This window comes from Teleopsis dalmanni, chromosome 2 (genome assembly GCF_002237135.1).
Source record: "Teleopsis dalmanni isolate 2A chromosome 2, ASM223713v2, whole genome shotgun sequence".
NCBI lineage: Eukaryota > Metazoa > Arthropoda > Insecta > Diptera > Diopsidae > Teleopsis > Teleopsis dalmanni.
In genome coordinates, this window is record NC_051847.1 from 230,233,353 (window position 1) to 230,247,441 (window position 14,089).

At 30.7% G+C, this 14,089-nt stretch overlaps 1 protein-coding gene across 1 annotated transcript; it reads right to left on the minus strand.

Annotated features, from left to right (window-relative positions):
* Positions 1 to 7,856: 7,856 nt before the first annotated feature.
* LOC119678760 (dopamine receptor 1) lies at positions 7,857 to 12,119 on the minus strand (the record flags this gene model as incomplete). Its single annotated transcript, XM_038090804.1, is given in 2 exon segments — positions 7,857 to 8,885; positions 11,874 to 12,119. Coding segments are annotated over 2 exon segments (784 nt in total), but the record flags the coding sequence as incomplete, so codon positions are not given.
* Positions 12,120 to 14,089: the final 1,970 nt, after the last annotated feature.

A 14,089-nucleotide genomic window follows, 5' to 3' on the forward strand; every position in this document is an offset into this window, starting at 1 on the left:
TAGTTAAAAACATGAAAAGTTTGCCGATTTGGCGGTTTGTGAACATAACTGATTATGGGGTGAAATAATGGATGAAAATTTTATCTGGTCCGAAGTGGAGCAGTGTAGACATTTAAATTATTACAGCAGCCTAAAAGTGTTGTAAATATGCAGAAAATATTTTGGTTAAACTAAGAGAGACCAAAACAAGGAAAACCTATAAAGGATTTAAAATTATTCGGAGTAATTTATGAAACTATTAACATAGGATGCCTAACATTGTATTTGAGGTAATTTGTTGAGTTCTCACAGTAAATGAAGTTGCATGTTACATGTCAGTTGAATATCCCCTAAAAGCAATTCACTACCTATAAATCTACCTATGAATCTACAAAATATTATTGGTATTATTCAGATTGTTTCACACTTCGGTTGTCAAATCAATTAAATTTTTTACAAACTCAATTAAGTTTTAATTAAAAACGTTTCAAAAGTATTAAGTTCATTTTTACATATTGAAAAATGCCTTGAACTTATGAAAGTTTTCCTTCTGTTTAAAAATACATAACAATATATATATATATATATAACATATAAGTAATCTGATGATTTAAAAAACGAATAAATGAAGTATGGAGTTGTACCCAGAAGTGACAAACAACTTCCAGCAACGTATACTAATGGAATAAATTGGTTGACGAAAGGTAGGACGAAGAACACTCATATCAAACAACGCCTGTGACATAGTCCACATATAATCACATAATAGCAAAGCGAGCATTATTGCTAGGTAAACATGTCGATCAAATAGGGGTTCCATACCTTCATTAGTTATTGTCGAAATTAGAGGCGGAGTGAAAGGAAAATAATAATTCTCTATTTTGTAACTAACCGCCAGAAGCTAGAATACATTTATCAGCTGTAGGTTTGCATGTTTTTTAAATTATTATTCAATGCATATTTTATCAGAAAAAAAAATATATATATAAGTTTATCTACACTTATAATTCTACGGCCATCTAAAGCATTTAAAACTTTTCGGTAGAATTCAAAGGTGGAAAGGACCTACTTCTTTAAACATAATAGAATATCTCTAAAATATCCCTTTTGCCAGATTTATCGGAAATATTTATTGGTATTAGTACTATTGTTATGAAAATCCAGTGATATTATAAAGACAATGAATTATTTAGTTATAAATGGAAATGAACTTCGATGAAGTAAACATTGTTGAATGTAATGGCTGGTTTTATCATGAGATTAGTTGTACGAGTAGACAATTATAAAAGAATTACTAGTGGAAATGAAAAGTAACAGAAATGTAGTGTAGGAATATTGATATATATTGATTATTACATTTCTCTGAATTAAAACAAAACTAGTTAGGGTTACCAATAATATATAGAGGACATAGATAGTTAAGTAAGTTTGTCATATTAACAATTGCGAAGCAACGAATATAAAACTTGATATCAATTTCAATAATTGAAAAACATTGTAATAATTTAATTCAATATTTGATTTATTTTAAATAAATTAAATTATAATTCATTTGTTAGTAATTCTAAAACTTTACTTCCTTCGGGAGTGGCAAGAAATTATTTCAAAACCACATCGAAGACGAAAGGAGGAAGTTTTCTGCGGAACAACTGAAATTAAATTAAATTTTGAAATTGTGTTCATTACAAATTAAGCAAAACACAAACTTTTTGTATAATTTGGCACTTTATGGGTTTAATAAATAATAAAATGAAAAGTACACAACTTATTTGAAATTTTTGTGAAGATTGACAGCGGAAAGAGACGGAGACGGAAACGAAGCCACAGCGCACAAAACTAAAATTATTTTTTAATTAAATTTGCTATAAACCGGATGAAAGCTGAGAAGTGAAACGGAAACTGAAGTGAAGGGAGGTGACAGTCTAGAGTAAATTGTGCCGAAATTACATTGACGATTGCTCTTACATTGCAAATGTTCGGAATTTTGGACAGCAAACGTCAAGCAGAATATTTGTCACAGCGTTGAGGCTAACAGTTTGTCAGATAGTTTGTTTGCCCGCAGATGTGTTTTGAAGAAAATTCCAGCATTCCTGCCGTAAAATGATGGTCGTTGGATTTTGTACATTGTGCAGATTGCACCTTGCAGCGCTCTGGCGCTTTTGTATTGGTAATGTAGCGCATACATCTGACGGTTTTCACTACAATGGAGAAGTCGTTGTGAATCCTGCGGTGGAAGTTAGGAAATTTGTCAGAAAATTCAGCCATTAGCAACGATTCTCAAATGCATCCACAGTTCGTCATATAAGCGTCATAATCGTTTTTGTTATGTGTGCAACCCTAGACGTGGTTTGCGTTTATGTGCATGTGAAGCTATTGAATGCTTGCTAAATATACGTCCTGATGTGGCAGCTGAAATATGTCTGTCTTCATTTGTCGTATTTAGTTCGATGTAATTTTGACTTGGTATTTTTGATTGTATCGCAAAATTTTTTAATAGAACTTGCCTAATAGGCGAAACAGAAATTCATTTTTGCGAAACGTGGTTTGATTCAATTTATTTTAAGGCACGTTTACTTCTTTCCAAAGTAAATCTACATTTTTAATTTTCAATTTATAAACTAATTTTTCGTTTTCCTTCCTAGGAGATGATAAGCGAAGGTCAATCGTAAACGGAATTGCTATGAATATATAATTTCATAGCGTACACTATAGGTATGGAATGTTTAATATAAATGGATCGTGTTAATATATGAATTAACTATAATTATTATTATAACAATAAACCTCTTTATAGAATTAGAGTTTTTCTCCAAGCTCAACTGCTTCTATAAATTGAAGTATTGTAGCTAGATTACAGGGTTTTATTTCTTCATCCGATATGAGATGTCCACCTAGGTACCTCTTTCGTTTATGCATCAGTAACCTACAATCTTCTGTCATGTATTTTGAGGTTTCATTCTTTTCCCTGCAGAACCTATAAACTTCATTGTACTGAATTTCCAGTTAAGATTCTTCTTTCGATTTCAATTCATATGTTCAATTATATTTTAATTACTAAATAGCGAAGTATTCAAATTATATCTTTTTAAATGTTTGTGTTAAAAAAATTTGCATATGAAATAATTTATAATTATTCGCTAATTTCCGAAGCACAATTAAGACGTAAAAGAAAGTTAAAAATATTTTTAGCATTTAATGGGATTATTTATAACTCCAAAGCAATTGGCTTATAACTTTTTTTTAAAAAGTTAAAATTTAATTCTAAAATTCTTAAAAACTTTGTTCGCTTTTTAATAAAAGTAATTTTCAAAAGAAGGTATTTGCGAGGATACGTCGGGAGCTATTTGACTAAGCTCACTCGTACGCTTCTGCTCACATGTTGGAATGTAATAAAAAGTTTCGTTTACTCTGAAATTGTAACGATTTTTTTTACTAATATGGAAATGCGACATTAAGGTATCTTAACGACTTTTAAGGACTCTTTACGCAACTTTTGTTCACTCCTGTTAGTGTAAATGGTTGTTGGCCTCACAGCGGTATTGCTGCTCGTTTTTGTTGTATCTCATGTAGTTGAGAAAAATATTTATTTAATTTAAATTAGGATTATGGTTATGATCTTCGATGCCAAAGGATACAAAAATAACATTGGAAGTCCTTTGCTATTATATTTGCCGTTACTCTTTTATTACTTTGTTAAATAGTATATTTGGAATGTAACTATACTAGAGACACCAAGCAATTTATATGCAAACTTTATAGTTAAATGTGACCCGCACATTGTAAGATGTGTATTTATTAATTGAATTTCTCCCTGTTGTGCTCTTCGGATTTTATTGGAAATGTTTTATGGCCAAATAAATCGTGACCAGCACGAACTTTTAGCCTTGGTATGCAGCATGTGAGGTTGCAAGCTTAGCACTAAAGTGGTGGCAAATGACATTAAGTTGCAAATGGTTATAAATAAAAGGTTTGAAATTTGAAAATTTTTATATATTATGCAAGGATCCTTAAAAGCTTTCGATGAAGTAGTGAAACAAGTCATTAAAGAACATGAAAGTATAAAACTTATTAAAAACCTAAAGTGCTTTAGTCATAGAAACAATCAACTTTTGTTAGGTGTTTTCTATATTGAACGGTGGGTTAAGGATTTATTTGCGGAATGCGTTGATAGTGACTCAACAGAAGTAGCTACTGTTACTTCAAGTTTAAGCTTATTAGTTTGCTAAAAGCACAACAAGCAATATGCAAACACATATCCCCAACTTCAAATCTATTAATCCCTTAAGCTGCGGAATAACTCTAAGGACATTTGTTGTTACATTTGTGTTTTATTGTATACAATATCAGCATTTGCGTCAGCAATAAAACTGAAATTGGATTTTTATAAAAAAAAATTGTAGAATCAAAGACAAAAAATGCTATTAACAAATCATGCCAAATGCTGTCCTATGAAAATATATATATATGTATTTATATATGTTTTGTTTCTTGTCTGTCAGTTTTATTTTATTTGAGTTGTATTTGAGCTGCTCTGAAGGACATTAATCAGCAAACATATGAGCTCCTGTCGTTTTATTGATACAAAACATTTGTTTCCTCTTTGCATATCGGATATCTGAGCCTGAGGGTGCTAGCATCAAATCCATAATTTAATGTTTTTTTATTTATTTAAAGCAATGCTTTATATGTAACTTTTGTCATATTTTTAAGAAATTTATTTTTGGGTTGCATTATTGAAATCTGCTGTACAATTCGTTTTAAGTTATAAAAGTCAAAATTTAAGAAATATCAAACTTATCATACCAACGTATTTTATTTTCATTTCAATATATTAATCTATGTATATTGCATTAAAAATTAAAGGCCAAAAGTAAATTAAAATATTTTTCGAAGAGAACATCACTAAGGGATTTTTTCATGTGAAAGAGTAGAGACTAATGTGGGTTTAGTGTGCATTTGAATGATTACCATGTTGGTTATTGAAGAGGTTTTTGAGAAAAGCTATTGCTATAGTACAATGAACTAATGAAAGACGCGGACTCCTTTCCAATGTTTTTCTTTGGAGTACTTTGGTTCTGTAATTGCTAACATGTGAGGCGCTTCATTCTTGCTATGCGCGGAGCGCTATAAAAAAGGTACTAGAAGAGCGAATCGCTCACTTTCAATGACATGACAATGTCACTTCTTCTTCGAAGCGCATTAATAGCTAAATAGCACTACTAAAGAAAGCACTTGGGTTGGTTGCTTTAATATTTTAAAAACAAGGTTCACAAAATATGTCACTATATATATTTTTCTTGGATTGTCTATATAAAGAATTGGTAAATTTGTTATCTATATTTTTTCATAATTTTATATAAAAATGTGATATACAAAACTGGTACAAAACCAACAACCAACTTAACCTACTTAACCAATTTGTCATGATATGGTAAAAGAGTAAATACTGTCTTTTTTATGTGAGACGCAATATACTCGTACATATGTTGGAACTGGCATCATTATTAACATCTGCAACATCTTAATAATTGCAGAAGATTAACAGATATGCAAACAAAAATTACAACAACAAAAAGAATGATATTAACTGGCAATTTATGAAGTTGTATTTGTAAATAAATAACAACAAATGTGCTTGAATGGAACATAAATGAATGTAAAAAAGGCTGCCGTAATGAGCTTACTTAAATATGAAATACATGTATTTGTTTGAGTGATTGTGTATATGTATGAAAGACTATAAATAAATGGGAAGTGCACACACACACATGCAAACATACACTTACACAAACTGAACCTAATAATGGAATTAAATTAAGTTAAAATATTTTTGCAGTGAATGAAGTCAGAGACGTGAAGCAAAAGTGCGAAAAGTGTTGAGCTGGTTGATATGTTTGTAGGATAAGGGAAAATATTGATATTAATTGTAAGTGTTGCCAGATAAATAAATTCAAAGTTTTTATTTAATATAACTTGGCAAATGTTCACTTTTCTCGTTTATGTTAACCTTAACTGAATATATGTTCGTTGTTGGGTTGTTCATTATTATTAAAAGAAGCAGTGAATTTTTAATTTAATTTTCTTGAAAAGTATTGCAAAGTTCATTATTAATATTTTTACATTTCATTGAAGTAGAAACATTTTATTAAGTTCTCGAGTACGGTTAAGTAAAATGAATTATGTTTTGAACATTTTAAATGCTCAAGCACCTTTTAAATACAATGGCGGCAAGAACAGGAGTGTGGCAGTGGTAGCTGCCAAAGCTCGACAATGGCAAACAGTTGCCTGCCGCCATTGCGGTTAATGCGAACATTTTTCATTATCCTCGCAAGAGGCAATTGTTTATAGTAATTTTCTTATATCACCATAACTTTCGTTGTTGTCTTCATTCCTTAGATAGCTGAGTAATGTCTTAGATAGAAACAAAGTGTACTATTGTATATGTATGAGTGCCTGATTTTTATGAGTGGGCGCGGGGATTTGAAATTCTTCTCTAATTATTAAGATTTAAGTTGATGTAGCTTTTGCTTTTATTGGTGCTGAAATTGGTATTTATTGGCTTGACTTTGCTTTTGCCTTCTACCTTATGCTGCCATCTACTTAGTCAGCTACTGAGTTCAACATTATATTTCAATTATTTCAGGTAAACACCTTTATTCATTATTTATTCTGAGTAGCTTTTGGGTTTTTGTTACTATTATTTGTGTAGTCTTTATGTGTTATTTCTAGTGCTAAGTTATTACTGACACTGCCAATCAAATCCCAAGTAATTAACACTCTAGAATCTGCAATAGACTTTAAGCTGACACTGATTTCAGTAAACAATTCACATTAAAACCTCTAAAATATTTAAAATATTTTGCTTTGTAGTTTAGTAATTTATATATATATATATATTCTGTTTTCTCTAACATTTTTTAATTAAATTTTTTCCTTTAAGTCAATTACTTTTCCGCATTGCTGATAAAATAAGTATTTTGTATTTTATAAACTTAATTTAATATAGTTAAAATAATAGTTAAAATTAAAATATAATCAGTCTTGAAAACTTTTTTAACTCACAAATTGGCATTAAAATTGCTTAAATATTAAATTCATATACTTTAGCTTAAGAATAACTTAATTTACATGGTTAATTATTTTCTTGTTTACACTAAATATTGGTATTTACAGGTAAATAAAAGAGACTGTTTAAAGTTTTTTACTTTTCGAGATCAGATGTTGTTGTTTTCAAATGTTGTTGTTTTTGTTTCAAATGTTAGTATTTGGAAAATTAAGTGAAAATATTGTGACTTTTCAGATTTTCGGTACAAAAATTCTGACAGAATTGGTGACTAATAACGGGGAATTCAGGGTAATTGAAGATTAAAGAGAGATGTGTTATAAGAGAGAGATTTGTGTGTGTGTTTATATTTGCATGAAGTAGGAAAGAGAAACGTCATTAACCCGAATGTAATATTGCTTTTATTTGTCTTTAGCATTCTATAATAAATATTCAGTTCTGGCATAACATTCATTTCAATACATTATATTGTCATAAATAATAATTAAATTCAAGTTTTGAAAATAATTTTTTCAAATAAATTGTTGATATTGACACTCTGAAGTTTATTAAGAAAGGAAAAGATTAAGTGAAATACTTTCAACTATCATAATTAAAATGTTTTAACTGCGAAACGTTTTCCACAATACTTTGAGCTCAAAAACAACAATTTAAGTTTAAATTAAAATTTTAGTCTAATTAAACAACTTTGGTCTGTTTTGCTTTGGATATTTTGAAAGAAGCTCTTCGAGAATTAGGTCTTTTGCAATTTAAATATTAATACTTTTCTCAGTTCTTAAACTTATTTTAGTTATATAGTTTGAGTACATATTTTTTATATATATTATAATTTTATTCTTTTTACTAGTGGTTGACTTATGTTCTAATTTTTATACTCTAGTAATACTTACATTTCCTTTGCTTATCGGTAGTAGACCACATAAAAATCTCACTTTTTGATAATTTGTTACTTCTCTTGCTAGGAACAGCGAAAATAATTTACTTAACTTAATTGAAAAATATGGCAACACTTTCTGACTAAAGTTTTGTTGTGCTTCTGTGTCGTCCAACAGATAGTTATACCCTGTACTTGAATTGTGATTTCTTTTGTTTTTGTAACAACTGAAAAGCGAGCACGCAAAAAAAAGGTTTTCACATTAATTCCGTTTCCATTTCCATTTCGACTTCAGGCATTTCCACATGTACGATATTTGTCATTTCAGTTGTGGTTGCCACGGCCATTGAATTTCACGGAACATAAGTTGTTAGCGATGCTGCATCTGAGGTGGTAACACAGCAAATTAATGCTGAAGCGGTGCGTTTTGGTCAAATCGCAGACACCTGCTCTAATTCGGCCGACGAGCGGCCCGAATTCATTACAACAACATTTTTCGCCGCGTAATCAGTGACGAATCGATCACTGTTGCGCGGATGTATGTTGCCCACATCCTGCGTACAACACCACGGATTTCGAGTGGTCAGGATGCGTTTGAAGGCGTCGCGAAATTCCTTATTGAAAATTGAGTAAATTATGGGATTGAATGCAGAATTCGAATAGCCCAGCCAAGAAAGTATTTTGAATGTCTGGCCGCCTATGCAAGTTTTGCAAAACGCTGCCACGATATTCACACAGAAGAAGGGTACCCAGCATATTAGAAAAACACCCATTATAACGCCCACTGTAATGGCCGCTTTATGATCAGAGACGTGATATGGCGAACTGTGGTGCAGATTGCGTACTTTGAATTTTTTCTGTTGGTTTTTTGGTCGACGTATACTCTTGTAGCGCTGCTTTTCTGCTACTTCCCCAGGCCGTGTGACAGCTTTTATGGATTTTACATGTTTTTGAGCGTAGCAATAAAGTCTGAAAGAAATAAAATTAGTAAAAAGGATATTTTAAAATTTTTATTCAAGTTTTTTTTTGCATTGCAAATTTATTATGGAGCTTAAAATGTTTTTTTTTTGTTTTCATTTTATTAACCAAAGCTATGGTGTTTATAACAAAATGGCGAATAGCGGATGACATGAATATGTCGCCTTAAGTTGCTATTTTGTATTAAAGCTGCACACACGATTGTAGGTGTACACACGATGTTGCCTACAACAGTTGTTAGTAATACTTTGAGGCAAACCAACAAAGCAAAAGTACCTATATTCTATATGTTGAATTGTGTAAGACCACAATTCTGTGAGATTCGTTGTTGTTTTCTTTAAACAACGGATACATGACAGTAAGAAGATACTTAAACATTTTGTATATTTTTTTACATATAATATTTCTAACCAAAATATTATATGCTTTTTATTTAGCTAATATTATAGATCTATAGCGTTATTTCTGTGTTTAAACGAAATAATTAACACAGAGTCTATATTTAAATTTTTATATTTATTCAATTGTGTTGCCGTAAATTTCTAAACTTATTCTTAGAAATAATTTTCTTACCTAAATTTTCTAAATTTTATATTATCAATATATTTCAATTGTAATGCAGCTTACTATGATTATTGAAAATATTGACAGCTACAGGTCAGTAAAAATTTTTTTTTAATACCTAAACAATTCGAATTACTTAAAGGACTTGAAGTAGTAAATGCTTGTGGACTTATTGCTACATATTTCTAAGGGTTCTTATGTTTCTACTAAGGTACACATAATGAACATTAGTAGTTAGTTACCATTCTTGTCACTTTTATTTTGTCTATACATTTTTTTAAGATGCAGTAAGACTAATAGTTACGATCGTCTGGTTAATGTTACCGATTATTGTCGTACTGGAAATTGGATCTTTTTTAAACACAGTAAGAAAATTAATAAAGTTTGAACCAAACTAAACAGTGTGTGGATAAAGTTCATCTGTGTCAATTTTTTGTGATTAGGTGCATTTACTTAAAATCTATTAACTAGCTACTAACTACTAATTAAAACTCTTACAAAATTTTGAATACATACATTAGTAATAAAAAAATTGTTGTTAAAACTTTTAAAGAAATTTATGACTAAAATTCGTAAGAAAATAAAACTATACGACTTAGTTGCTGACGAAATTATAGCTCTTATCATATCCTTTGTTGGAAGTGAATTCTTCAATGTTTATTCACAACAAATTTGCCAAAAATTCAAAAATTGCAAAATAGAGAAAACTCTAAGAAAATTAATTCAACAGAAGCAAAAATTTGTCTTCAAAACTAATAATGCTTTTCAGGTAACAAACTATTTTTGTATTAACAACCATGAATGTAGATGCTGTCTATCAGAAGCACAGTATAAAGCACTACTTCATGCAAAAATCTTCCGTTTTAGTTAGCAAATTTCACAAATAAAATAAGAACAAAAAGATTCCTCAAGCTTACATGACCTTCAGAGCATAAAACAAAACCGAATAAGGTAGCCGCACTGATTGGTACACAAACAGATGAGCTTGAATTGGAGAAGAGATTTGGGAATACATAGTAAACGAACCAAGTGTGCCAAGGAGATTTGAGTTATGTTGCTTACTGGTGTCATTTAATGTAACGTTGCGACGGATGACTTTCTTTTCGTTAAGATGTGTAATTCGATAAGTTTATTTGCCTGCAATGGCAATGAATTCATCTTGTGTGAGCTTATATTCTACATGTCATTATGTATACAGGCATGGTTGATTGACCATAAGGACGTGAAATGATACCCACACTAAGTCAGTGGGCTCAGTAATAAGGTAACAGAGTTGTCATGTCATTATGGAGTTTATGCACTAATCAGTATTTTAATAATATGGTATTGACAAGAACACTTTCCATACACTCACCCACTAATGCGCACATCACAAAAAATGTTTCATAACCTCAGTGGTTTTTATGGTTTTACTTGATTCTGCGAGATCACCTATGTTTGATAAGGACAACAGTAAAATGTTCAATAAATATGTTTTCATCGTATAATTTGTTCATTATTATTTTTGCACTGCGGCACAGGACCCGTTGAACTTTTTTTTGCGTACTGGAGGCATTTAGTCCCATATGTATTGAAGGTTTGCTGCTGGCAAGAGTTGAGAACGGGAGCGTCTGTATATCAATGTATAATAACCTGTAATGGATGTATAGCAATTGTGGCTTCATACATTTTTTGCCACTGTGCGGATAATGAAATACGTTGCGGTCACGCCTTCGCGCTTTAGTTCAGGCACGTCGCCTGCAAGACGCGCACTGTTTGGTGCTTCTTTCACAGTTTGGCGCAACTGGTAACTACACCGACTGTCCCTGTGGGCAGAACAACTTTATCGCACATAAATAATTTTTATGTTGAATACGTGTTTCAAATTTTAAACAAACACACACCAGAAGTGCACATGGATCCCAATAATAACTTGTGTTCTAGTAATTTATTGTGTAGTAAAATTGGGAAATATTTATATGGACTAATGACAGGTGCTATTCAAGGTTAACCCTAAAGGATTCTTTTGTATAATATAAGGAAAATTGGAATATATTTATTTTCATAGAAATTTTTGCCTATAACTATACAAACTCTAACACTTGCGCTTGCCAAAAAGGATATTTTTGGATATATTTGAAATATTTAGCACATGTCTGTATGTCATTTGGATCTAAAAAGTGTAAAATTAACATTTAAGTGAGTTTAAATCAATAATATCCTTTCGTAATTGTAGTCTGTTTAGATGAAACTTTTAACAAATTTTAACAAATCACATCGATTGGTGAGCTGATAGCTTTCCTCTCATTTATATTCTAAACTACAATTTCTATTAATGTTGTTGCCCTCCTAAATGGAAGTTCATATAACCTGACAAACTCGTTACTAAAACTGAAATACATAAAATGCCACTTCAATTTACATTTCCATACTCACCGACAATAAATGCCAATCATAACCACACATGGAAAATAAAAACTAATGCAACTTGAGACAACAGCGTATGTCGGTGTCAGATCCAATGCGCACGTCGGATACTTTTTGCCATTATCCTCCACAATTAACGGCTGTGCGGGTCGATGCAGGCCCAGCGAGATTGGCACAAATGAAACAAATGCGGCCAAAAGCCAAATAGCTGCGATGGTGATGACAGCAACACGACGTGTGACCCAGCGGCCATAACTGAAAATAACAGAAAAAATGCAAATTGAAGTGAGTACAAAGGCGGAAATCTGAAAACGGAAAATTTAAAAATGGCAGCAAATAAAAATTGTTAAACACATATCCTTTGCAAGGCACAATTTGTGTTCACTTACAGAACGACAATATACGAGTATACACATTGTTCAATTATTCCAAACAAACATATCCTTACATTTGTCCATTAAAATTTTTTGGAGTGTTTTGGAAAACGTGTTATAAGTAAAAGACTATAACAGGACACAGTACATTTTTCGACGATCTACTGTTGTTAGAAATATTATTTGGTGTGTCCTTGAATGTATCACTGTCATTGTAATTAAAAGTCAGCTGGGTATTGCAAATATTTCATTTATTTTCTGTTCACAGAAATTTATTGTGGCCCTTTTATTTTTGGCTAAATTTTATTATTTTATATTACAGTCTCGCTTGTTAAAAAAGTTATTGAAATATGCAACTGAATAGACTAATTTAAGATATATAAAATGTAACTTGTAACTTGTGATTTAATTGAAAACATTACAGAATGTGGATTGAGAATATATTGCTATATTCTCATATCATTCATGGAAAGGGATCTTTACATGGACTTTTTTTGGTATAGGATAGGTTTCTGATTGTTTGTAGATAGTAACATCCAACTAATAATGTTGAATTGTGGCAAACAATTAGAAAAAACCTTGTTTAGAATTTCTAGCCCTCTTTAGAGGTTATAAAAGCGTTAGCAGAAAGCATATAAAAATAATCTACTGCAAAATACTTTCATATTCGAAGATTTGGTCCGTGATTTCAGTTAAAATTGTTTCTTAAGTAGCATATACAATAGTATATATTATATAAAAGCATATATAAGTAGCATATAACAATAATCCTTCATCTTGATATTTTGTTGTTGCACCAAGAATTATTCTGCCGTTTCATCGGAAACGAAATTGTTGGATTTTCTATTAGAGGGTTGTAAATAAATATTTCTAATCCGAAGACATCTTTGAAGCGTCTGTAATATCTACTAAAAGTCAGTTTAGCAATGTTATAAGCACAAATGCCAATCTCTAAAAGCCAGGTTTTATTAAGATAGTATATCAGCAGTACTGTACGAATTTTCATGTTATTTTTGTAAAATATATGAGATCTATTTGAGACATTCTAGAAACAAGTGATGATTTTGTTAGCTTGCGCTTTTGCAAACAAACATACAGCAGTTTTTATATGAAGAACCCTTCCACTATCTTAATTATTAAACTATGTGCTCTTCATCCAGAGTGAAAGAAGTTTTGTCAAATTAATTTGGCCCCTCGACTGAGCAGCTATTTAGCTCTTCCGTTGCCTATTTAAATATCACGATTGCTTTGTTATATTTTTTTTCATTTGATATGACCAAATGACCAAAAATAATTTTGTTGAAAGGTTTTTTTAATCTATAAGGTCAATTTTATTTTTATTTAAAACAAATTTGCAATTCAATACACTATATTTGACCAGTTCAATTATTTTAGATTCAAATCGGCAAAGAATTAAATATTCTACAAAAGTGAAAGTTGTTATATAAATGGAGTTGGTTAATTAACGAAATTTATTGATTGATATTTTCAGAGTAATTTAAACTTTTACAAAACGTTCGTAATTCGAGAAACAGTTTTTATTTTACATTTATCCCAAATACTAAATAGCTGGAAAATGTTTTGCGAAATAAATTTTACTGTTAATTGCATGAATTTATTCGTTCAGGCGCTCTTAAAAAAAATATGAATTTTATTAAATAAATACTTTCCATGTGCCGAATGAATTTACATATTGGGAAAGAAGTAAAAGGGAGGAATTTAAAAAATGCTTTTTATAAATTTAAACGTTCGATTTTCATAAATAAACAAATAGCGAAAAAATCAAATATAAATAAAAAGCAAATGGCGCTCGCAAATGTAATGTACAAAAATCTGGCAACCTCGCAATGC